A 25,360-nucleotide genomic window follows, 5' to 3' on the forward strand; every position below is an offset into this window, starting at 1 on the left:
ATGCTGTGCAGTAAAATGAAGGGAAGTACCACAAACGTACGGACAGATGATTTACTTCTGCTGACTATAAATGTAACGATTTGAAGTGCTGTCAACAACTAATACAGAACAACAAACCGTATATGAACGATAAGACTGCTGGAGCGTTTTAAAGAAGGCGTGCAGTGAAGAGCTGCAGAACATGGGCTTCAGGGCCTATTCCACCAGCTCCTGGGGGGTCGTGGCTAAATTACGTAATCTCTCTTCCTCAGTGTCCTTCATGTTTTGAAGGTCAAGGTTCTTAAAACACTGCCCAGCACATAATACATATTCAGCAACTGTTCGGGCTTCTTACATTCACAGGTGCTTCCTGTGGCATGAGGAATGGAGCCCTTTGTCCCTGAGCCAGGCGTCTGCTGTGCTCTGCAGTGTCCATGAACCTGGGACAGGCCCCCAAGTTACCTGGAAAGGGGGGCACCATGTCAGTCCCATCACAGTTCTTGACAAAGAGGAAGAAGTGGAAACGAGCAGAGTAAACCATTTCCCAACACTTTGGGTGCAGAGCTGGGGAGAGTGTGGCACAGAGGGGGTGTTTCATTAGGGGAAGATCTGAGCATCTGTAAGTATTGATGACAAGGAACCGTTCAGAAGGAAAGATTAAATATCCAGGCGACAGAGGGAAGGTGGGAAAGGGGTCATGTAGGGGAGAAAAGGACGTGATCCTACGCGTAGCGAAGAGGAATTGGACAAAGGAGGAAGACGTCCTCATTCCCTTCCTTGTAACAAAAGAGAAGCAGGGAGAGGGGTGCGAACAGGCGGTTGATTTGTTTCGTGCTGCGTAGTTAAGGAAGCTCTTCTCTGACGACTCTTTTCTCTGGGAAGTTGCCTTAGGAAACGAGCTGCAGGAGAGGGGCGAGGGGCGGAGAAAGAGCGGAGTGAGGGGGAGATCAGGGTTGTTTACTCGTTCCTTCATGTAAGAAACCTCAGTTCACAGACTGCTAGGAGCCGTCCCCCTTGGCTGGCGTGTGTCCTGAGATGCACACGGAAGCCACCCGCCTCCCTGGCGGTGACTCCGGGGCTGGCCCATTGAGGGCGGCGCCACTGGGCAGCTGAGGGAGGCCATCGGAAGGTGCACCAAGAAGTCAGCACCTCAGTGTCACTCTGTGTTCTTCTGTGTCGTGTGAATACCTAACTATTCTTATTCTTATAGACTTTTAAAAACTTCTATAAAATTTCCACTTGGATGACACCTCTTAAGTGTGCTTTTTAACTTTTTATTAATAATATTAACTAGAGCTAATAACAATAAAATCAACTTAATGAGGAAGTCGTTGAGCACCTCAGTGGAGAGCGCAGGCTCTGACATTAACTAACAATACTTGCTGTAATGGACGAAAATTAAACATCGTGGTGAATGTGAAGTGCTTAACCCAATATCTGACGTACAGTTAACATTAAGTTAATGATAGTTATTACTTTTAATCATTATCACCCATAGTCCGAACTCTTGGTTCCAACTGACGGAAATTCAACTCCTACTAGATTTTGCAAAACAGGGTTTCATTGGCTCAGGTCATTAAAAAGACCTGAGGCAGATGCACTTGCTGATTTCAAGTATTCAAACTACAGCAACCGCGTCTTTTCCGGGCTTTACTTTACGTCGGCTTCACCCAGAGCAAGTCTCCTCCTCCCTTCCCAGCTAAGCACTAGGGGAAAAGCATTTCCTTTCCACTAGTTGGAGCGAAACTCTTAGCTAAAGCTCTTGTTGGTCTTTCTTGAATTACAGCTCATTCATTCATTAATCATAAGTCCAAGGAAATGCAATGTTCTCATTGTCCAGACCAGAACTGGACAAGGGGAACATCTTCCACCAAAACACACAGACTAAGCTGGGGTGGGGTGGGGGGGCAGACATGGTTTTCCCAACGTGAGGTCAGGATGCAGCTAGCAGAAGGAGGTGGAATAAATACCAGACGGGCAACGCCAGCAGATCTCCACGCTGCATGTGTGATACAACAGGTCATACTGTTACTGAGCAAACCGGGGCTCATTCAGGTGGCGCCTTGGTGTGAGACCCAACAATTAGTGCTGAGAAAAGCAGGTCTTTATTTACAGTGTTCCAACCTTGAGGGGGCTGGGAGCACTTCAGCTCGGAGCCCTGCTCTCCCACGACACCCGGCACTTCCCTTGCTCCCCAAAAGGCTATAAACCAAAACCAAGCCCAATAGTTCCCCATCCCTTATTGGTCAGCTCTCTTCTTCAGGGTCTGGGGTGTGCTATCCTCAGCCTCCATATGATAGTCCAGAAAGCTTGTGTCTTGTTACACTGGATCCTGGTGAAGTCTAGGAAAGGCACAAATCTTAAGAGAGTGTCCTTTCCACATGTCCCAAGTTCCAAGAGTCCAGATAGAGTCCAGGTCTGCAAGGCAGAGCCCTTGGTGGCTTCAGAGTCAGCTGGAGCTGGCCTGATCACAGCAGCAGCCGGCCTGCCCTCTTACTAGCCCAGGCCGCACGGCCAGGCCCTAACTACAAACTGCACAGCAGCTTCTTCTCATGGGGATGCTACTATCTGCTCCTCCATCATGGCACCCTCTTCTCGAGGCTGCCAGTCCTTCCCTTCTTTTAAATCCTGAAAATCAATACACCTTCTGCCCTGGGCCAGAAGCACAGCTCTTATCTAACTACCATCTTGCCATAGATATGCAAAAAGCTGTATCACCTCCGCCCCCTACCCCCCAAAGCATGGGCTATGGGGACTTTGGGGATCCCTCCCTACTCCGTTTCAATGCTGTATCCAGGAAAATGGGTGAAAGTGACCCTTAAATGGTGACCCGCTCAGCAGAAGCTTGTGCTCTTACAATGAACAAACAGGCGGGGCCGTGCTAATGTGCACAGGTTTCTTGTAGGTAAGCTACCATACTTTGTGATTACTATGTGTATTCTAAAAGCTTTTTATCTTTTCCTCATTACATTACCGTAACTCTATGAGGCAGGTATTACTGGGCCCCTCAGGGGCTCCTGTGGGGTGATAAGTAGTTTTCTCTGCATCCAGATGGAGCCTGATCAGAATCCAGGCTATTTACTTCCAATGCTATGTTCTCCCATCAGCTGTGACGTAACCCCTTAGTCCTTGTTTCTAAAGTAAGAGGCTTTGATTTAATTACCTTTAAGGGTCCTTCTCTCTTAAAAATCCTATGATTATTTCAAGGTTCACTTATAATTTCTTGTTATTAGTTCTGTATGTCTGTAAAGAAGGATTTTGAATAATTTATAACACTCCTTTATTTTTATGTCTGTCTTTTATCATGGACCAAAGAAAACCACAATTTTGATGAGTATATTTTTCAAAGTGCAGGTCACAGTCAGTATTGTCATGTGATCAAGAAGGAAACTGGATGCGAGAGATGTCCTTCCATTGGGACCCTGTGTACAAAGTGATTAATGTTAGGATGGGAAAAACACCATCAGCATTTCTGCACTGGTTAACTACTCTATGTGTCAAGTGGTTTCTTGTTTGCTTTGTTTGGTTTTTGCCTCATGTTCTCGCAGAATACTTCTATTGTATCTGAAAAATACTTACAATGAGTCTACAATGGCCTGGCACAGCACAATATACTAAGTCCTAATGTTAAAATTTGTAAGACATGGTTCTTGCTTTTAACAACCTTGCCCTTCCTATCAAAGCCAATGGTCGGAAATAAAGAATTATTTTTAATATAAAATATTGCTGAAGGCAGAACAAGGGTCCTCCCCCCACAAAGATGTTCACAGAATCCCTAGAACCTGTGTTTCTGTCACCTTGCGTGGCAAAGAGATGCTGCAGATGTGATCACATTTAAGGGTCTTGAGATGGGGAGATTATCCTGGATTATCCAGGTGGGTCAGACCTAATCAAGTGGGTCCTTAAAAGCAGAGGTCAGAGGGAAGTTACAGAAGAAGGGTCAGGGAGGAAGGGGCCAGGAGTGTGGCTGCCTCTAGCAGCTGGACAAGCCAGGTTCTCTCTCTCGGAGCCTCCAGAAAGAAGGGCAGATCCACCGACATGTCTTCTAACCAACAGGACTGTAAGATGCCAGGTTTGGGTTGGTTTCTAAGAAAGGAATCTAAGTCTGAGTCTGAGTCAGATGTCTTACAACTCAAATCTTCCTCCAGTTCCTTGGCTCTTTTGGGCAGGTGATTCCTCTCTTTTTAAGCTAATTAACTTAACTTTGGTATAATTCATAGGGCCCTCTCACATATATCCTGAAAGAATGATCATTAAATACCACTAGTTATATGGTCTCTAACTGGCTTCAACGTTTACCTAGACCATTTCAAGTTTAATCTTTAATCCCACTGATATGACATATTAGGAAAGTCTTGGACTGTATTAGCTCTAGAATTACCACAGTTATCCAAGTAGGAGAGGAGCGAGCGACCTGTCTCCAAAAAACCTCCGCTGCCTTGTGGCATACCTCTTCAGGGGAAAGGCTAAGGGAGTAAACCCCGACAGAAAATCCGGAGCCGGAGTCCCTAAGGCGGTTTGACGTTGTAGTCAACACCGGCAACTCCTGTGGCGCACCTGAAGCCAAGCTGTATTGACTCCGTCTTTCCCTTGGACCCTTCAGCTGCAAAGAGAGGGGGGGTCTGCTGCATGGGCAACAGCAGACCCTCCATATCACCCTGCCCAGGCTCTGTAGCTTCAGCTTCACTGGAGAGGACACTCCAGCGTCATCGTAAGATGTCGATTCAACACGGGAGGAGACAGATACCGTGTCACTCCCAAGTCGGACTGCACAGCCATTCTCGGCGGTGCAGATAGACTCTTAAGAAGCTACACCATCGTCTCTCGAGACGGACGGCTGCCGCCGCCGACGGTATAGACTGCATACTTCATATACTTAATGCTTTTTACTATGTGAAACCCTATTTCTAAAGCTTTTAAAAATAGATATGAGTAATTTTCCATCTTGCATCTACTATGAGCAAATGGATATCAATAAATAATTACTGATTCGAATCATGACTCAAAAAATAGGTTTAATAAATTATAATTACAACTATGTCACCTACATGGCATAGTTTTCCTCTTGTAGCAGTATCAGGGTGTAGTGAGGAGAGAGAATCTAAGTCAATTATTTTAACAAAGATAATTTAACACATCGTATGCAGACGTTTAGTCTTCAAAAGATAAAGAACCATGAGATAGACACTATTCTTAAAGACCTTTACCTATTTTTTCATTTTATGTTTTGTCTTTTTTCTTTCTTTCCAGGGTGTTGGAGGATCTCAAAACTGCCCCGGTGACCCTGTGAGAGACGACTACAGGAAGATGGGGACCCTTTTTGGGGAACTGAACAGGAGCCTCCTCCACATGGGCTTCAGCAGGATGTGTTTGGGAGAACACACTGTGGAACCAGTGATAGTCATTTTCTTCTGGGTCCTGCTGTGGTTCCTTGGCCCACAAGCCTTTGGATTAGTGGCTGTTCTTTGCATGGTCATTGTTCATATGCAGCAGTGAAATATGGCCACGGGGGCTGCTGTTTGACGTTTGGAAGCGCTGTGTGTAATTGGTGAAGTTTCCTATTCCACTACGTGACAGCCAAAAAGTTTGCCTTGTTTCAAATTGTGTGCTATTTTATAATTAAATTTATAAGTGGATGTTTAAAATTAAACTCATCTCTTGATTATAACATGATTGATTATACATTGTGTAGCTAACTCATTACTCTTGACGTACTACTGTGATATGTGCTCACTTTTTAAAAAATAATTTGTTTATTTTATTTTTAGAGAGAGGGGAAAGGAGAAAGAGAGGGAGAGAAACATCACTGTGTGGTTGCCTCTCACGCGCCCCCAACTGGGGACCTGACGTGCAACCTAGTCATGTGCCCTGACTGGGAATCGAACCAGCAACACTTGGCTTGCAGGCCGACACTGTGCCCACTTTTAAACACTCCTATTCCTAGGCCAAATCTTAACTAGCAGCACCAAAAAGTGAGTGGGGCAAATAACGGGGTACGGCGTTCAAGTCAGGCAATGCTCTGAGTCCTGTAGAGTCCCGATAAACACTTCAGAAGAAAAAAGATGAAACAGGAAGCTAAAAATAAGTTTTAACTGGAGCCATATGATCGGGGAGATGATCTGGGCCTCCGTTGTGCCTGCTTACCCCTAACCAGCGCGTGGACAACTGCTGGGCTCCACGTAAATACACTATGAGACGTGTGCAGCCGCACACCTTCTACAGGTGGAAGGGCACAGATCTATTTTTGCTGAGGAAACGTCCCAAGTTAAATGGAACTTTTTTATGGGACTTGAATGACTTCAGTATGTCATTTGAAGTTTTAGAAAATTTTAGTGTTAATTACTTCTTGTGAATTTTTAAAGTCTCATAAGCCAGGTCCATAGTTGATGGAACCAGACGGCACAGCTATTTTTCTCTTTGTATCTAACAGGTGGCATGATTTTTCTTCCCTAAAGAAACATTTCCTGTGTGCCTGCTTTTTCCCCCCAGAACTTTACAGTTCATAGGTCTTTTGTAGCAATTCTATTTTTTATCTTGGCATAATCCACCCCCCCCCAATTGACTTGTATGATAGCTGAAGTACTTTACTACTCTTTTCAGAAAACGTGAGCCTTTTCTTTGATCCCTGTACTGGAAAGGACCGCACTGCAGTAGGAAACCCAGTGCTTGAATCTGAAACTTCATGGAAAGTTATAATGATGTTCCTCTGAGGTTAAAACCAAGCCAGTAATTGGTCAGTGTGTTATTAATGTGTCTTCATTCAGCACTTTACAGTTTTATGTGGAAATAAGCCTTTATTTAAGTACATTCACTGATATTTTGGATTTTGTTAGAGAACCTAAAATCTTTACATTTGGTCTCAGAGACTTTCTAGATAAACAAAAGAAATGTAATTAAATGATTATCTAGAAATTCCAGTTAAATCAAAGGAAAATGGGACAACGGGGGCATTTTTATCTTCGGCAGGGCAATAACTAAACCATGTAAAATTTTTACTACTACACTTTGTAAAGTTTTTACCCAGCTGCATTTAAGAATTTTATTCTATAAGTTCTCAGTGTCTTCTGTTCTGAAGCAGAAAATTGAATTAAAATGTTCAACTTAGATCTCTAAAATCAATTATTTCTGAACAAAAATGCCAGTGTGAGAGCAATAAAAAGTATTATGCATTTGTATAAATGCAGACCTTTCAAAGTTTTCCTTAAAAAAGGCTTTGTGCTATATCACTGTGTTTGTACTGGTTTTGCACCGTATTTATAGTAACCTTTATGCACCTGGCATAAGTGGAAGTTATTGTATTTAAAAAGGTGTCTTTTTGTACAGTAGGTAAGGTTTTTAATAGAAGTTATGAGATTTTGCCTATCTGCATTAAATATTTAAAAGTACATTAATTTCTAATGCAACTGGGAATTTTAATTTTCCTTTAGAATGTTAAAAAAAAAAGCATGAGTACTATCAGCTTTGTTTGTACCAGTGCCTAGCAGAAATATTTTGAAAGTAAGTTTCAATAGTAATTTTTTTTTTAAGATTTTATTTATTTTACTTTTTAAAGAGAGGAGAAGGGAGGGAGCAAAAGAGGGAGAGAATCATTAATGGTTGCCTCTCCCATGTCCCCAACTGGGGACCCAGCCTGCAACTTAGGCATGTGCCCTGACCAGGAATCAAATTGGTGACCCCATGGTTTGCAGGCCGGTGCTCAATCCACTGAACCACACCAGCCAGGGCAGTAATTATTATTTTTAAGTATATTTTATGGATTATGTTGTTACAGTTGTCACAATTTTTTTCCCTTTTCTCCCTTCTGCCCAATAACCCCCTTCACTCCAGCAATCCCCCACCCTTGGTTCATGTCTATGGGTCGTGCATATAAGTTCTTTGGCTTCTCCATTTCCTATACTATTCTTAACAGCCCCCCTATTTTGTTCCTACAAATTATGCTTCTTGATCCAAGCACCATCTCCTCATTTCTCTCTCTTCCCACTCCCAGCTGATAACCCTCCAAATGATCTCCATACCCTGTGGTTCCGTTTCTGTCCTAGTTGTCTGCTACTTTGTTTTTGTTTTTATTTTTTAGATTCAGTTGTTGATAATTTTGAGTTTGTTGTAATTTTAATGTCCATAGTTTTGACTTGTTGTTTTTTTTTAAATAAGTCCCTTTAACATTTTATGTAATAACAGCATGGTGATGATAAATTCCTTTAGCTTTACCTTGTCTGGGAAGCACTTTATCTGCCCTTCCATTCTAAATGATGGCTTTGCTGGGTAGAGTAATCTTGGTTGTAGTCCTTGCTTTTCATCACTTCAAATACTTCTTGCCAGTCCCTTCTTGCCTGCAAAGTTTCCTTTGAGAAATCAGCTGACAGTCTTATGGGAACCCCTTTGTAGGTAATTCTCTGCTTTTCTCTTGGTGCTTTTAAGATTCTCTTTATCTTGAACCTTTGGCATTTTAATTATGATGTGTCTCGGTGTGGTCCTCTTTGGGTCCAACTTGTTTGGGACTCTGTGCTTCCTGGACTTGTATGTCTATTTCCTTTGCCAGATTAGGGAAGTTTTCTTTCATTATTTTTTCAAGGTAAGTTTTCAACTTTTTGCTCTTCCTCTTCTCCTTCTGGCACTCCTGTAATTCAGATGTTGGTACACTTACAGTTGTCCCGAAGGTTCCTGATCCTTTCCTCATTTTATTCAATTCTTTTTTTTTTCTTTCTGTTCTGGGTGAATGTTTATTTATTATTTTTGTCCTAATGGTTGATTTGAATCCTGGCTTCCTTCCCAACTGTTGGTTCTCTGTATATTTTTCTTTATTTCACTTTGTATAATCTTTACTTTTTCCTTTATTTTGTGGCCGTACACAGTCATTTCTCTGACCATCCTGATCATCAGAGCTCTGCATCTGATAAGCCGGCCATCTCTGTTTTGTTTAGTTCTTTTTCTGGGGTTTTGTTCTGTTCTTTCATTTGGGCATGTTCCTTTGTCTCCTTGTTTTGGCAGCCTCCCTGTGTTTGTTTCTGTGTATTAGGTAGAGCTGCTTTGACTCTATGTCTTAGTAGTGTGGCCTAATGTAGTAGGTGTCCTGTAGGGTCCAGTGGCACAGCCTCCCTGTCACCCAAGCTGGGTATTTCAGGTTTGCACCTCATGTGAGCTGAGTATGCCCTCCTCTTGTAGTTGAGCCTCAGCTGCAGATCAATGGGAGGGATTTACCCAGGCCAGTCAGCTGCAAGGACTGGCTGTAACTACTTACCACCAGCATCTGTGCTCTGTGGAAGATCAGCTGAGCAGGGGCAGGGTGGTGGTGCCCCGACATGGTCTACAGCTGTCCGCTGGGTGCACTGGCCCTAGTGTTTTCCAGGGGGTGCGGGCCAGGGTCAGCCCCAACCTGTGTTTTGCCTGGGACATCCTGCATGAGCTAAAAGGCAATCTGAGATGGCAACTACCTGTGCTGGGCTTGGAGACGCCTAGGTGAAACCAAGCTGTGAATCTAGGCTGGCTGCTGCTAGTGCCGGGCCCGGGGCTCACTGAGGCCAGCTGATGCTTGTTTGATAGAACCGAGGAAGTTGTGAAGCAGGAGCCAAGACCAGCCATTCATATGGAAAAGCAACTTGGGTGGGGCCCTAGGTTGGGTAGGGCGGAGTCTCTGGGGATCTCCAAGGTGGGTCAAACAATGGTAGGCAGGTGGATGGAGTCTCAGAGATGGCACTAACTTGCCAGCTCTGTGGGGGGAGGGTTTAGAAAAGGGACAATGGCCTCTGCTCGCCTTGATGCCAGACACTTCAGTCTCTCCCTGTGCGCCACTGGTGCCTTTCTAGCTGCTACCCCAGTGCCAGAGCTCAGTGGGAGTCAGTTTGAGCACCCGTGTGTGGGTTCTTTAAGATGAAATGCTTGGGGCTCCAGAACTTTCTCCCACTGACTCAGTCCACACTGGTTTTTGCAGCCAGAAGTTGTGGGCACTTATCTTCTTGGCCCTGGAACCCTGGGCTGGGGGACCTGGTGTGGGGCTGGGACTCCTCACTCTTGAGATCTCCCTCCCGAGTTTTTACCCACTACACATGGGTGAGAGACCAGCCTGTTCCATGTCTGTGCCCCTCCTACCCGTCTGGATGCATGTGGTTTCTTTAATTCCGTAGTCGTCAGACTTCTATTTAACTTGATTTCTGACAATTCTGGCTGATAGTTGTTCTATGTTTTAGTTGTAATTTTGATGTGGTTGTGCGAGGAGGTGAGCCATGTCTGCCTACACTGCCATCTTCAGGGTCCACTCGATAGTAATTAGTTAATATACTGTTTATACTTGCGCACCTGCATACTGCGCACAGGGTACATATTAAATTACAAAAAGGAATGAGATGTTTGCTGATATACTTTCTTTTATATTCTTGGTTAGAGCTGTGTGCCACCAATTTTGTTTACTTTGGTGAGAAAAACCTGCTTATTTGACAGAAACTATTTTCTTTTATGAAATATATTAAGATGTGAATTATACTGATAGTCTAAAATAAAAAGAAACTGGAAATTTCTTTATTTTGTAGTATAAAGAGTATGATTGAAAATTATTCTCAATTATTTCCATCTCAGATATAAGCCACATTTAGAAACTTATTATTTATGAATGAAGATATAAAAGTTATACGTTATCTGATCATTAATGTATACGTTGCTCATATCACCAGCTCTCAATACAAGGACCAACGAAGAAACTGACTATAGATGAATAAATCAATTGTCCTTAAAAGTTAAAACTCACTGTTTGTAGAACTCCATCCCCTTGCGTCTTCAGCTGCTGTGCACAAGGTATCTTTCCATTGCTGACCCCAGTCTGCTGGGTCCGTGTCTGACAGAAGCTGCAGCAAGCTCGGCCCGTGTGAACGTTTCTCCAGGGACATCAGCTTGAGATTGTCTCTGGCCAGAGTATTTACACTATCAAAACCAGCAAATACAACAGGTCAGGGCTCTCTTCCCCTGTCCAGCCAGCTGTACACCTGCCCCAGCACCCCACTGAGCCGCCCTCTAGAGGCCCCGTTCCCATTGCTGCTCCTGCAGAAGAAAAGGAAGCCGTTGAGCCACATCCCCATGGGCCTGCCCAAGACTGTCTGTGGATCTTTTCCATGTGGAGGACCAGGTTGTCTCTTGGCTGACGTCTCTGTCGAATCGCGGCTTTCAGCAGAGAAGCCTGTCCGGGGTGTTGCGGAGCTGCAGGCCTGTTAGGGACGAAGGCCTGGCCCAGGTCCCCAGGGTAGGTGGCAGCCTGAGCAGAGGCTGAGGACAATCAAAACCTGGGATGGAGCCACTAAGGCTGTTTGTTTGGCTTGTACGTTATATTTTAAGTTATCTTACAAATGTTTATTGATTTCAGGCTACTTAAAATGTTTTCATTGCCAATGCATGACTTTACAAGCTGAAAGAGAAGAAAATCAGACTTTCAGACCTGCTATTACTTCTGGTAATAGACGTGGCCAAGGAGAATATAAACTAATGTACAAATTATGGCTTCAGGGTCATCACTAGACTTGGGGTATTTGGCAACTCATTTTTTGGCCCAACCCTTGATTTTTGGTGTTCCTTGCGATTCCTTCCAACAGCCTATTCTCTCATTCCATCTCTACATCACCTCGGCAATGTCTCTACTCCATGGCTTCCGTCACCTTTCATGCTAAGCACGCGCAGTCTGCATCTCCAGGTCAGAGCACTGCACAGAACACGAGGGTCACACATTCAATTGCTGGCCCAACATTCGTGCCTTCGATTTTCCGTGTGTCCAAACAAGGAGCTCAGTGTCTTTCTCCCAAACTTTCTTTTCTTCCTGTGTTTCCAGTCTCAGCAAGTGACACCATCCTCTCCTACGCTGCCCACACATAACCAGTCACCAAGTCTATTTCTCTTCCTAAATATGTCTTAGTCTTTCTGCTCTCTTGGTTCCCAGGACCACCACCTTAGTCCACACCAACACCATCTCACCTAGATTGCTATCTCAGAATCCTGATTGGTTCCCTTGCCTTCATTTTTCTGCTTTATAGTCAGAAAAATATTTCTAAAACAGAACTCTGATCTTCTCGGTCAAATTTTTTTCAGAGGCTTTTTGATGTCCTTATTACTCCTTAATATATTTTACAAGGCCCTTTATGAACTAATAAGTCCCTCAGATAGGGTCTCACAAGACATCAGGACGAACCATCCTCAGGGCGTGTCTGGGGGGGCTGGGTACAATCCTGCCCAGATGTATGGAAGCCTGTGCTTTCTGCTGTCTTTCCCAAGTTCCAGAGCAGTTTGAATTGTCAAGCTTCTGGAGCATGCTTAAAACAAGAATTGCAATGGCAGGGCAGAACTCACTTGTAAAGAAACCTTACCCCCCCCCCCCACACACAGTCAACACACTATTGCAATTGATTTATGACTTGCGGATTTGGCCCAAATCATGACTTTCTATACATTTTTAGCACCAGAGGTCTCAGTGACCATATTTGGTAATTCAGTAGGCACTTGAAAAGAGCTTTCTCCAGCCTTGGCTCAGAATATTTTGGGGGCCCTTAAGAGTAATTTTAGCTGCTATTTTTAGCCCTGGAATCTTAGGAGTGAGCAAGACTGAGCAAAACAATGGCCCCAAGCCAATCACCAAAGCTAGCAGTGTTGAGGCCTGACGTCTCTTTTTGGTTACAGGAAAACATCAGGACAATGTGCAAACCAACGTTCAGATAAGATCTCTTTATGTCAGACTTGGATGTAAGACTAGGTTCTCTAATTAATAACTGTATTATTCATATGAGTCATACCCACATCTCCTTAAACTCCAAGACTCTCACCTGTAAACAGAGGGTAATTGTTATGGCGAAGTATGTTATTGCATGTCCTAGCTAGCACCTCACACATAGGAAACTTTCAATAAATGCTACTCATCATTAAATATCAATGTACACACATAACAGAAGATGTTCTTCACTCTCCACAGAAAGCTGAAACATGGACTTCTACAAAAGATCTAATTATTTTACTCTTGCCAAAAGATAGAGAAATACACGGAAATCCTGTTACAATGCTGATTCCCAATTCCTCAGGATTAAATCTTTGTGAGGTCTCTGACAAATTCCAATGATTAGTGCTTCCTGAATCAAAATGACCATAAAAGTGAGGACAATCTTCTGTTGTCTGAACCGCTGCCCCCACAGTACGGCGCACCCGCTGCCACTCTTTCCTTCCGTGAACGCAGGCACGGACTTGCACCCGCCGAAGCACACCCCGTTCTGCTCCGCTCTGAAAACTCACAAAACAAAGTCAATTTGGAAAATACTTTTCTAAGTTTTACTCCATTGCATAGGCAAGATATTAGGCTATGTTTATAGAATCACGAACAGTATCTTTGATTCCAAAGTGAAATTTCAGACTAAGCTGCTGGTTTGTTATGTGAGGTTGTTTTCAGTACACGCTAATAACGTCTCGCAGAGATAAATATAACTGCTCAGCAACACATAAAATATCTCGTACATGCCAATACACATGAATACAACCTGTGTACAGGTGGGTCATAGAAGCCAGTGAAGACTATTTCTATGTAGTGCTTAAGAATAGTATTCCTATCCTCATAAAGTCTTATGTTTTCCGTCTGTGAGAACGCGCCGAAACCTGTTATGATTTTGAGCAGAGCTGCTTTTATCAAGTCTTCAGTTACATGGCTCCGTCGGGTTCCCCTTCCCACTTCCTTTTCTCCGTCTGAAAGTGAACCTTCCTCAAACCAGGCGGGTGCACATGTGAGTGCGGTCGAATGAGCTCGGGCGTCTTTCCGCCCGCCTCCCAGTGCATTTCCAAACCGGTTCTCCCACATTTTCCGTCACAGTCAGCTCCGCCTTCAGTTGTTTCTAGCAGACGCTGAGACACAGCTGATGTGGCCCCCACAAAGGCCTCGGCAGGCGCCCCCCTCCTCCGGCGGAGGAGCCGTTTCTTCAGGGCGCCCTGGTTTTCCCCGCGCACCCGGCCTGCAGAAGCCTTGGGCCGACACAGCAGACGCGATTTCCGCAACGTGGCAAGGTTGCGCCACAAAAAGACCAGAACGTTAACACTCGTTTTAAGGGGCAGGTGCTGCGCTGGTGCCCTTTCCAAGCGCGCAGGCTCCTGCGTCACCAGGGGCTGCCGACGTGGGCTGTGCGCGGCCGGAGGGGTCCACGCCAAGGGGCGCGGCGTCAGCGGCCCCAACACCGTCCGCCCCGTTTGCCCGAAGGCTCCCAGCCCTTTGGGCTCCGGGCGGGCGGCGCCCCGTGGCCCCGTGGCCGTCGGTGCGATCAGCCCTCGGAGGAAGCGGAGAGGCTGGACGCGGGTTTTCCTTAGCGAGCTTGGCACACGTGCGCTTAGCGAGACTGAAGGGAAGCTCCATGTGCGGCACCATCTGCTGACAACTTTCAAAATTTAAGTCTAGAGCAAAGACCATCACCTTAATAGAGCTACAGATGCGTAAATACAGAAGGAAGTATAGGGGTTAGCACTGAAGCAGTTTAGGACGGTCACCCCAAAAGACGCCATTGATACCCTGATTATTTCATTTCGTTTGAGCCGAGGCAGTTGCAAAACAACAAAAGCGGGAGGGACTTTCCCTACACCCCCCCTTTTCTACCAGATCCTCGAGAAGGAACTCAGCCGTCATAAAGCCCCTCGCGGGAGCTCCATCACCCAGGGAACGCTGACGTCACAGGAGAGGTGACTAAAGCCCGCACCACCCCAGACACACTTGCTCACAAGTCACCATGCCTCCCATCTGCTCTTCTAAGACCCTGGTCATCTCTCCTGAAAGGCACCTACTGTCCCCTAGTTGCCTGGAACCCCTGCCCCTTCCCCTGCTAGGATCCTCTGTAAGTACTCAGATCTCATTGATGGGAGGGGTCATTCATTTTTTCTCTGCCAGGCTCCTACGCCTGTAATATTAAAATGTAACAAAAGCTCGTACCTTTTTCCCTCTTTAATCTGTCTGTTACTAGTTTATTTTATAGATGCAGCTCTTGAGTCTGGAAGAAGAGTGGGAAATATTTCTTCCCTTACAGTGTACACACAGTTATCCCTGATCTGAGAGCACCCGGAAGTAGCAACACCCACTAGTGACCAGCACGCAGCACCGGAACTTTGTTTCCAACACCGTCCTCTGGGGAAGGAGGCTCGGCCCCTTCCCCGGAGAAGTGGCTGATCCCAGGGCTGCGCAGGCAATATTCACGACAGGCTGGGGATATCTCATAGTTCCAGAGAGCAAGACAGGGCCAATCTCCCCCCCCACACACACACATGGGATCAAGGCCCCTGAAAGAGCTCCCAATAACCACAATGAGAACAATTTGAGCAACAAATTATATAAAATAATAGGGGATAGTAACTCAAAGTATAAAATAAATATCCCTGAGTTCAACCTGATAGTATAAATAAATGACTCCATGAATAAATTTATGGGGCGAAGAGACAAATCTTCTGTACAGGAGAATTCCAAATAATTTTATGGGCACTGTCCCCTCCAGGAGGTGGGAAACAGCCCCTCACCCCGTGGGTGAGAGGGGGAGTGGGAGAGAGATATCAGAGGAGGAGCCTGGCAAACACAACCTCAGCTCTATGTCTCCAGGCCACAGCACATACCTTCCACAGGATCGGTGAGAATGTTTCTTACGTCTGAGGTCTTCCTCTCAAGAAACCCTAACTCCAGGCTTGCTGTGGGAAAATCACCTGAAAAAACCAAATTACATATCTTTCTACAAAGTATCTGACTGGCACTGCTCAGAACTATCAAAGTCATTAAACACAAGGGAAGTCTGAGAAACTGTCCGGACAAGTGGAAGCTAAGGAGACTTGGTGGTTGAATGTAAGGGTGTAGAGAGGATTCTGGAACAGAAAAGGGACATTAGGGACAACAAAGGAATTCTGAATAAAATATGGACTTTAATAAAAATCTATCAGTATCTGTTCATTATTTGTGACAAGTGTACTATACTATAAGTATAAATGCAATAGGAGAAACTGGATATACAGAAAACCTACATACAATCTTTGCAACTTTTCCATAAATCTGAAACTATTCTAAAGTTAAAGGTATATTTTTGAAAGTAATTTAAGAAATTCTGCCTGAATCCTTACTCACGTCAGTAACTATGTATTATCTCCTTTACTTGTGTTATCAGAAAACATGAGTTTCTAATGGCTTCTCATTCTTTAACCTCTTCTTTTTATACATTTTTCTTTAAAATATATTTATTTATTTATTTATTTATTTATTTATAGAGAGGGGAAGGGAAGGAGGGAGAAAGAGAGGGAGAGAAACATCAGTGTGTGAGAGATACATTGATCAGTTGCCTCTTGTACGCCCCCAACTGGGGACCTGGCCTATAACCCAGGCATGTGCCCTGACTAGAAATCGAACCTGCAACCTTTTGGTTTGGTTCATAGGCTGACGCTCAACCCACTGACCCACACCAGCCAGGGCTATACATATTTTATAGCAGCCATATAAAATTCACATTAACTCACTTGTCTTTGAAAAATTATTGATCTGTAACTTTCCATGTGAGCATTTGATTAATGTTTAATAATTTTCCAGGGCAGGGAGAAGGAATAAGAATCCAAATGTCCTAATACAATGCAGTTATCTCACACCAAAGATAGTCTGTGGCTTGACTTCCTCCTATACTTCTGGAGGTTCCTGCTGAGCATGGGGGTGCCTGCAGAACAGCCTGGCAGCAGTGAAATAGTTAAAAAATATGTCTCTAGACATACTAGTACTTCACAGACAGAAAAATGTAGTGCACACTTCTGCCAATGGAGAAGTCCGCAATGGGCTGACTTGGTCAGGAAATGACTCTTCCTGCCAAAACAAACAGGATTTAAAATACCTTCAATCCCTACAGACGTCCAGATTAGAAGAGTCCAAACAAGTTTAAGGGAACCATGAAAGATAAAGCTTTCCTTTGTGTAACTAGTAGAGACCTTTTACAGACCATATTGTAAAGTAAATTTTCTTTGGAATATCATTAAAAATCAGTAAAGTGACTTTGTAACATGCACAAAGAGACTGATAATTCTGCAAAGTAATAGGCAAAAGGTTGGATCAATAGAGTGGAACAAACACAAAGAAAAATACACCATATAGGATAAGAAAACCGAGCATTGTCTTCGACCATCCATATCTTGAACAAACCATGACTCACAGTTTGGACTGATACCAAAAAGAGGAGGAATTTAAAGTGTGTGTGTGTGTGTGTGTGTGTGTGTATTATCTCTGGAAGATTATTTCAGACACTGATATAGAATCTGCTTCTGGGTAGGAAAACTGGGACGCAGAGAAGAGAGATGTGACATTTCAGTGTACCCCTATGTATTAACTAGTTTTGCAAGAAGAAAATAATTTTAAAAATATTTATATGGCATCTAAAAGCATTCATGATAACATGTCAATAGTGGTTATCTCTAAAAGATAGACTGGTTTTCTTTTTCTGTTTTGTATTTTACAGTTTTCAATTTCTCTACAATAAATTGTATTAATATTATAATGACAAAAATACATATTTTTAAATATCTCTAGAAACATGGAAACAGTGGTAAGTAATGGATAAAATCAATAATGTCAGTATTACCAGTGGATCATATTAGTTATCTGTTACTGCATAACAAATTACCTCCAAACCATAGTAACTTAAAATGAACTATTTATTATCTCACAGCTTTTTGTGGGTCCATGTTTTTGGAGCAACTCAGCTGTGTGCTCTTGCCCTGGAGAGATCATACGGGTGCTAGCCCCACCCACTTACCTGCAGGGTTGCTGGCACAAGGTCTCAGTTCTCAGCACATGCAGTTCTCTGATGAATTCTCAAAACCTATCAACTGGCTTCCCCCAGAGCTAGTGACCTAAAGGAGAGCACAAGGAAACAATACGGTTTCATCTTGCAAGTCCACTATTAGAAGGCGAGTCCCTAAGTCCAGCCCACTCTCAGAGGACCCAGGCTCAACCTTTGGAGAAAGGAATGGCCAAGAAGACTTCATGGACACACCCCTTTGAAATCAACTTATCTGAATGCGTATAGTTAATACATTAAAAATAAAATTCAGGTATGTATTAATTTAGCTACAAACTTCACCTGTTTTGGAAATTCTATGATAAACAAAATTCTTTTGTTTGGAATTTTCCCTCTATTTATGTATCACTAATCTCTGTAAGAAAAGGATTAACACTAAAAGGATAGGACAGAGACTACTAATTCCCATGAAATATCCATGTGCTTCTGTATATTTCAGTCTCTCTTGGGGCTGTGTGTCAAGCTCTGGCCAATAAAATGTGTAAGTGGACAGATGTCACATTCAGGCTGGGACAGTTAAAAGCTGAGTTGCTTTTTTCCAGCTCTGTCTTTCCCTCCACGGCAGTCTTGACCCTCACATTCCAACTGGTTCATGTATGAGTAGATGTCCCAATGACTATTGGGCTGTGTTTTCAACAAAAAGTAATCATTTATTATGTTGAGCCACCAAAATGTAGGGACTGATTTTTATTCTGCATAGTAGAGCATAGAGCGACCACTTCATATGACAACACTAGATATTAAAGGTACGATGCTCTTGTGTCCTAGACACGTGTGTTCTATCCTTACTGGAAATCAGTTCCCTTTTAAGCACAAATGAAAGGAACTGACACAAGAACATCTGGATCCCGTTGGTGGAGCCGCTTACTGAATCCCATTTGGGTGCGAGCTGGTTGTAGAAGAAGAGCCTCCGGTACAAGGAAACTGAGGAAGAATTAATGATGGCGAGTCAATCTCAGAAAAATGCAGAGATTGAAAGAAATAATAGAAGGCCACGGCCTTAAACGCACATTCACTGTAGGCGGATCCTTCCTAAAGACAAACTTAAAATTTTAAAAATAATTCATGGAAAACAGAAAAAAAAGTTAAATAAGATATTCCTACTCTGTGAAGACTAAACTCTAATAATGTTTTACATGTGACAAAACCCGGGACTTCTTCCCTACATATCATCTTAAGTTAAATTCCTAAATCTAATCATAGTCTTTTAGAAATCTTGTCACCTGCGAGTTTTGCTGCAGTAGAGGATAGTTTTATAAGGGAGACGAAGGGGACGACATGGCTCCAAAGACTTGGGATGTAAGGAAACTAATCGAAGGAAATTTACGAAAAACGAGTAAACGGCGGCAGGAAGAGGGCGCCCGACAGTCTTCCATGAGGACACCGATGGCGATTTCAATCCCCTCGAAGGACAGGAAGCCCAGCGGCTCCAGCGTCTGTTTCGCCTGAAGGCGGCGGCTTCCCGCCAGACCATCCTCCGGTCAGAACCACCCGGGCTCTCGCTTTCACATAAAGAGAACAAATAAAAAGAGCCCAAAGGGCGGGGGCGCGGGCGGGAAGGAACGGGCTCTGCCGGCCCGTGTCACTCCCCTCTGCCCCTCCCTGGGCCCCTGGGCCCGCAGGGCGGCGGGAGGGCTTGCTTCCTCCTCCCCCAGTGCAGCTGGCAGGCCTCGTGCGGGGTCGCCCTCCCCCGAGGCAGCGGGTCCCGGCCCAGCCGGGGAGCCAGGTGTTTCCTGAGCCCCGTCCCGCCACCAGCGGGTGGCGGCTTTGGCCTTGGATGCGGGCAAAGCCCAGAAGGCGCCAGAGGGGCGCGCTCTCAGACCTCCCCGCCCGCACCCCGTCCTCCCCGGGAGCTTCGGGTGCAGGACAGCGGAGAAGAATGACAATGAACGAGGCTCGGGAGTTCCCCAAGGCTCCTTCGGCCTTGACGGTGGGTTAAGTCTTCGGCTGGTTTCCCTGCCCTTCTGGCAGCGACCTCTCCCTTCTGCGCTCTGCCCGCCGTCAGTGTCAGAGCCATTGCTCCTTGGAAGGCCTCGTTTGCCTGCGACCGCAGTTCCGCGAGGGGCTCAGGACGAGTCAGGGTTCCCTGGGACGCCCGGCTCTTTCTCGCCGTTGGGGTGGGAGCCACAGTCTGCGTGTTCGCGGTGGGGAGGGTGCAGGGAGCCGTGAAGCAAGACTGGGGAAAGGATGATTGTCCAAGAGACGGGCCGGTGGGGATCCACAGCGTCCTTTTTCTAACCCTGTACATTGAAAGTTTCCAAAATAAAACGTCTTCAACAGCTCCCTGAAGACTGAAACACTGTAGGGGTTAGGCTTTGTATTCCAGAAACTGCTTTATAATTTTTATTCCAAAATAGAACAGTGTTTGTTAAACTGTATTTATAAAGTGAAGGATTTCACTTCTGAAAGCAGAAGAATGTTAGAAGCGGTGATGAGGAACTTGGCCTAATAATTCACCTGTAAGCCCTGACTATTACACTTCTATCCCGTAACCTCTGCATTTAGCGATCTTCTCATTTACCGGTGCTGTTAACTTGACTCATTGTACAGAAGGTAATTTTCTTGTAGCATGAGCTTTGACTTTTTATACTGCCTGCTATTGCAGACACTCGTGTAGGTATCAGTCCTGGACGAAAGGACCCCGGTTAAGACAACATTTTATGAAATACCCCAGCCCTTGATACAAAAGATTCTCCTAAGTTCTTGAATCTCTCTCGCTGCCTTATTTTCCTTTGAATAACCCCAGTGCTCCTCAGTCACTGGTCTGTTCTGAGCAGCACTGATCCGAGTGGTGGGCATGGTGTGTGCCCAGCACAGCAGCGGACGGCTTCCCCTTCACACCGCACAGCGTCTCTGGTTGGCCCAAGGTCTCCATCGGCCTCGTCTGCTGCTTGCCCTGCCTTGCAATTCTCCTGTCTCTAGGTCTGACCTTTGTCCAGGTCTAGGGCCATATTTCAAATAAATTTCTGGACTTTTTCGTAATGTCCTCACTTGCACCTCAAACGATATGTCTGCCATAGAAAGCATACTATTTATGCCGTTCTAGCTGCCTCTTTAGATCATGCCAGAAATTATGTGCTAAAACATTACCATAGAAATATTACAGGACATTTCAAGTCACTTGAAATATTGAAAAAGTTCTAAATACCTCAAAATCTATAAAGTTGTATTTCTTTAAATGATGTGATATTTTTATTATTTTTCTTTTAAAAAAATTTTTTTTAATTTTTTAATTTTTATTTTTATTTTCGTTTTTCAATTACAGTTGTCCCCTTTTCCCCTAATTTCTCTTCCCCACCCACCCCACCCCCCTGATATTTCTATTTCTTATGTCATTGACCACATTTAAAGAAAAAACAAAACCTATTACCTTTTGGCAAAACAGCTGAAAAAGTCATCACAAAATGTAAGTAGTACCCACCAAACTTGTTAATAAGCTGTCATAAAAGTGTGTGAAAATTAATTCCTAAAAAAGATAAACTTCCCAGAATTTGGTGGAGGGGACTAAAATCACTCTCTGAGTTAATTTTTACAATGTTAGAATGTTATCCCAAATTCCATCAGAAAGGCTGCTCCATAATTTTATCAAAAGACTGAAAAGATAACTTGCAATTTTTTATCACTGTCCACAATGGTGTCATGCTGTGTAACTGAGTAAAGACCATAAAGAGGACAGTGATCCCACTAGGCTGTGACAGAGCCGGAAAGCGGCTACTGCCCGCAGACGACAGGGTAGCCGCCGTGAGGTTGAAGGGCATTGGTCACATCCCTGGTGAGGCTGGTGTGGACGAACCTGCTGCGCTGCCTGTTCCGTGACAGCACAGCACGTACAATGATGTGCAGTAAGAATGCTTGATGGTGATGGTAAAAAAACGTTACTTGTTTATGTATTTACTATGTGGACAAAAAATAGTGGTTCTATAGAAAGTAACGTCCCAGGGTGGTCTGAACATAAACTCCTACCTGGCCAGGTTGTGATGGGCAGCCACACCCCAGGCCTGTCCGTTGTCCTCGTGCACGGAGGTCACACACCTTTGAGAGGCCAGAAGTAACTCCCCCTGCAGGGGGTGGGAACCCTCAGGAGAGCCTGGGGTCTTGTTCACCGCCCTGTAATCCACCCCTGCCTGGCTCTCCCCCCGCCCCCCACACATAATCTTCCTGCTTCTCTCCTTCATTCCAAATGCATAACAGAAAATGCAGAATTGTCATTCTGGGGAGCATGTGAGCTCCTGCTCCCCGCATTTCATCAGTTTGCCTTGAACTCTTATAAAAGTTCTCCATAGGTTTGCACATTTCTTACAAGGGCACCGTGCTGCAGGGTGGGGCACAAGTAGGTTTACAGTTGTTTGTATGGAAAATAATACAACAAAAAATAAAAATACAAGAATAAACTTTGTGTTTCACATACCCACAACTGTGAACCTGTTTTTGCCCCACCCTGTAAACTTTTTATTGTTATTTTAGGATGTACTATTTCTGTTTCTAAAAAGTGTTCTGTGAAACCATGTGCCGTGTTATGCTGGCAGCGGCCTCCTGAATCTCATGTCTCCTGCATCTCTGGGTTGTAGTATTTTCTCTTGTGCTTGATTTAATCTTGTGTTGTTTTACAAACTCAGTGCAGACTGAGTGCACAGTCTTTATAAAGTCTACAGTGGTGTCAGGTCACGTCCTGGCCTTCACACTCACTGCCCACTCACTCCCGAACCCACCCAGGCCAGCGTTCCGTCCTGCAAGCTCTATTCATGGTACGCACCGTACAGAGGTGCACCATTTTTATTTTTTATATCGTATTTTTGCTTTCCTTTTTATGTTTAGGTACACATTGTGTTATAACTGCCTAGAGTATTCAGTACAGTAACACACTGCACAGATTTGTAGCCCAGGAGCAGTAGGCTAAACCATACAGCCTAGGTGCACAGTGGGCCGTACCACCTGGGTTTGTATAATTACATTCCATGATGTCCACACAGTGACAAAATCGCCTAATGTCCCATTTCTCATAACACAGTCCTGCTGTTAAGTGCTGCATGACTATAATTCCTCTAGGAGTCCTCCTTCTCATCTGTAAAATGAAGGAGTTAAAACATCCCTCCCAATTATGGACTTTCTTCCTGCTAATTCTGCTTAACTAATAGCAGAGCACTGGTCAACTATTTTTTTTAAATTTTGCCCTGGCCAGGTGGCTCAGTTTGTTGGAGCATTGTCCCTCTACACCAAAAGGTTGCAGGTTCAATCCTTGGTCAGGGCACATACCTAGGTTGCCAGTTCAAACTATTGATCCATGTTTCCCTCTCACATCCACGTTTCTCCCTCTCTCTCTCAAATCAGCAAACAGTCCTGGCTGGTGTGGCTCAGTGGATTGAGCACCGGCCTATAAACCAGAGGTTGCCAGTTTGATTCCCAGTCAGGGCACATGCCTGGGTTGTGGGCCAGGTCCCTAGTTGGGGGTGTGCAAGAGGAAGCCACACGTTGATGTTTCTCTCCCTCTCTTCCCCTCTCTCTAAAAATAAAGAAATAATCTTTAAAAAAAATAAAATTAAATCAAGAAACATATCCTCGGGCGAGGACTTAAAAAATAAATACATAAATACATAATCTACATTAAAAATATAAAACTACCTTAAATAAAGATAATATTCAAATTTGGTTTAAAAATTGCATGATTAATTCCAATAATCTCTTACATCAGCGTGGTAACTTAAATTTCTAGAAGAATTAAGTATCTGAACTCAATTTATTATAACCCACCCATGTTCAAGTTCTCATCACTTTCTAAATGTCTGCATCTGTTACCAGACTTCATTGAATTTGGTATCAGTTCTTTCTGTCAATACACTAAGTTTAAAAAATGTTTTTAAAAATTATTATTACAGAAGCACTGAATGATCAGTGTAGAAAAACTAAGAGGAGTATAACCCTGGTTGGTGTGGCTCGATGGATTGAGCACTGGCCTGTGAACCACAAGGGTCATGGGTTCAAGTCCCAGTCAGGGCACGTGCCTGGGTTGCGGGCCAGCTGCCCAGCTGGGGGCGTGCGAGAGGCCACCTCTTGATGTATCTCTCACACATTGTTCTTTCCCCCTCTTTCTCCCTCCCTTCCCATCTCTCTAATAAATAAATACAATTTTTAAAAAATCGAGGAGTATAAGAAACAAAAACCTTGTCAGGTCAACAATCGAGATAATTACTGCTAATATTTTTATATTTACCATCTCATTTTTATTCCCCCCTGGGAATATTTAAGTCAAGTGTAAGAAAGAATGTATATGTATGTGTATGTAAGATGAATATGCTTTGTTTTAAAAATGACTTGGAACACATTACAAATAACTTTCTATCCTGATTCTGTTCAGGCAATATTATTCAGCAGCATTTTGCTGTGTTATTACAGTTTTTTCAAAACCGTTTCTGATGGTTACATAATACTGTAAGAACGTACCAGCAAATTTAACTATCCTCCAGTTGTGGAGCATTTAGTTTCCTTCTCTCCGTAAATATTTCCAAAGGCTGTTTCAGTTTTACCGCCCCCGCCGTCCGGGAGGTGCTATTTCAGTGCTCGTGCAGGGACTGAACATTTGAATTGTAATTTTTTGCCAACCTGGCAAGTGAATAATGTGTTTTAATTTGCATTGTTTTGATTAATGAAGTCAATTTAAAATTTTTAAATTTTATTCTCATTCGAGAGAGAGGGGAAGAGAGAAAAACATGGATGTGAGAGACAAACGCGGGTGGGCGGGCTCCTGCACGCGCCCCGGCCGGGAAGGGAGCCACAGCCCGAGCACGTGCCGGACCCGGTGTCCCGCCGGCAACGACGCCCCAGCCGAGCGGTGCCGGCCTGGGCTCCGAAGTCGACTTTTGGATGTTTTAACCATTTGCAGCGACTCCAAGGGTCACTCACAACCTTAACTGAGGCCAGCTTTACTTGTAATAACAGTCTGTAAGAATGTCTATTGGATACGTGTGCATCTGGCGCGTACCGTTGCACTTTTAAGAATTAGGCTTTTTATTTTTAGATAGTTGTGGTACTACATGCAGTTGTAAAAAATAATAGAAATCACGTACTTTCTACCAGGTTTCCGCTACCGCAACCGCGTGGGAAACTGCAGTGCAGTCACACAAACAGGATACTGACACCGATTCAGCCGAGACACAGGCTTCCCATCACCACAAGCACCAGCCCCCGCTACTTCTCTAACTTCGTCATTTCTGCGAGGAGAGTCCCCGGTCAGGCCGAGGTCCAACCACACTGCCTCACCTCGGCATCCGGCGGGTCGCACGGCGGTGATCGCCCAACCAGACCCTGGCGGAAATGACGGTGCAAGTCGCCGGAGGAGGCGGGGCCTCCGTGGCAGCGCGCCCTATCGGGACCCGGAGAGGCCGGGGGCGTGGCGGCGGCGGCAGCGAGAGGCCGATCCGGGGCGCTCGGGGGCGGGAACTGGGCGTCCGGGGCGGGGCCTGGCCGCGACGGGGGCGGGGCCTGCCAACCTTCGGCAGCGAGAGCGGGCCCTCGAGCGGGGCGGAGGGCTGAGGCGCGCGCGCTGCCATGCGGACCGCACGCCGGGCGAGAGGCCGCAGCCCGGCGCT

At 44.7% G+C, this 25,360-nt stretch overlaps 1 protein-coding gene and 1 long non-coding RNA gene across 4 annotated transcripts in view; one reads left to right on the forward strand and one right to left on the reverse strand.

Annotated features, from left to right (window-relative positions):
• The window catches only part of FAM241A (family with sequence similarity 241 member A), a 20,982-nt gene extending 15,321 nt beyond the window's left edge, over positions 1–5,661 (forward strand). The window contains exon 2 of the mRNA XM_090288238.1: positions 5,230–5,661. Coding sequence (XP_090144364.1) covers positions 5,230–5,475 — 246 coding nt within the window. The 3' untranslated portion in view covers positions 5,476–5,661. The remainder of the gene's footprint in view (positions 1–5,229) is intronic.
• The window catches only part of LOC149999142 (uncharacterized), a 26,879-nt gene extending 1,797 nt beyond the window's left edge, over positions 1–25,082 (reverse strand). The window contains exons 1-5 of one of the 3 annotated variants that reach the window (XR_016513306.1): positions 25,032–25,082; positions 17,733–17,829; positions 15,602–15,657; positions 10,718–10,890; positions 2,599–3,401 (exon numbers count right to left, since the gene is read on the reverse strand). This is a non-coding gene — a long non-coding RNA (uncharacterized LOC149999142). Of the gene's footprint in view, positions 1–2,598; positions 3,402–10,717; positions 10,891–15,601; positions 15,658–17,732; positions 17,830–24,838; positions 24,905–25,031 lie in introns of those variants that run through there. The other 2 variants (XR_016513308.1, XR_016513307.1) reach the window with 2 other exon arrangements.
• Between the last annotated feature and the right edge of the window lie 278 nt (positions 25,083–25,360).

This window comes from Furipterus horrens, unplaced genomic scaffold (assembly GCF_987537825.1).
Source record: "Furipterus horrens unplaced genomic scaffold, mFurHor1.1.pri manual_scaffold_10, whole genome shotgun sequence".
Classification (NCBI taxonomy): Eukaryota; Metazoa; Chordata; class Mammalia; order Chiroptera; family Furipteridae; genus Furipterus; species Furipterus horrens.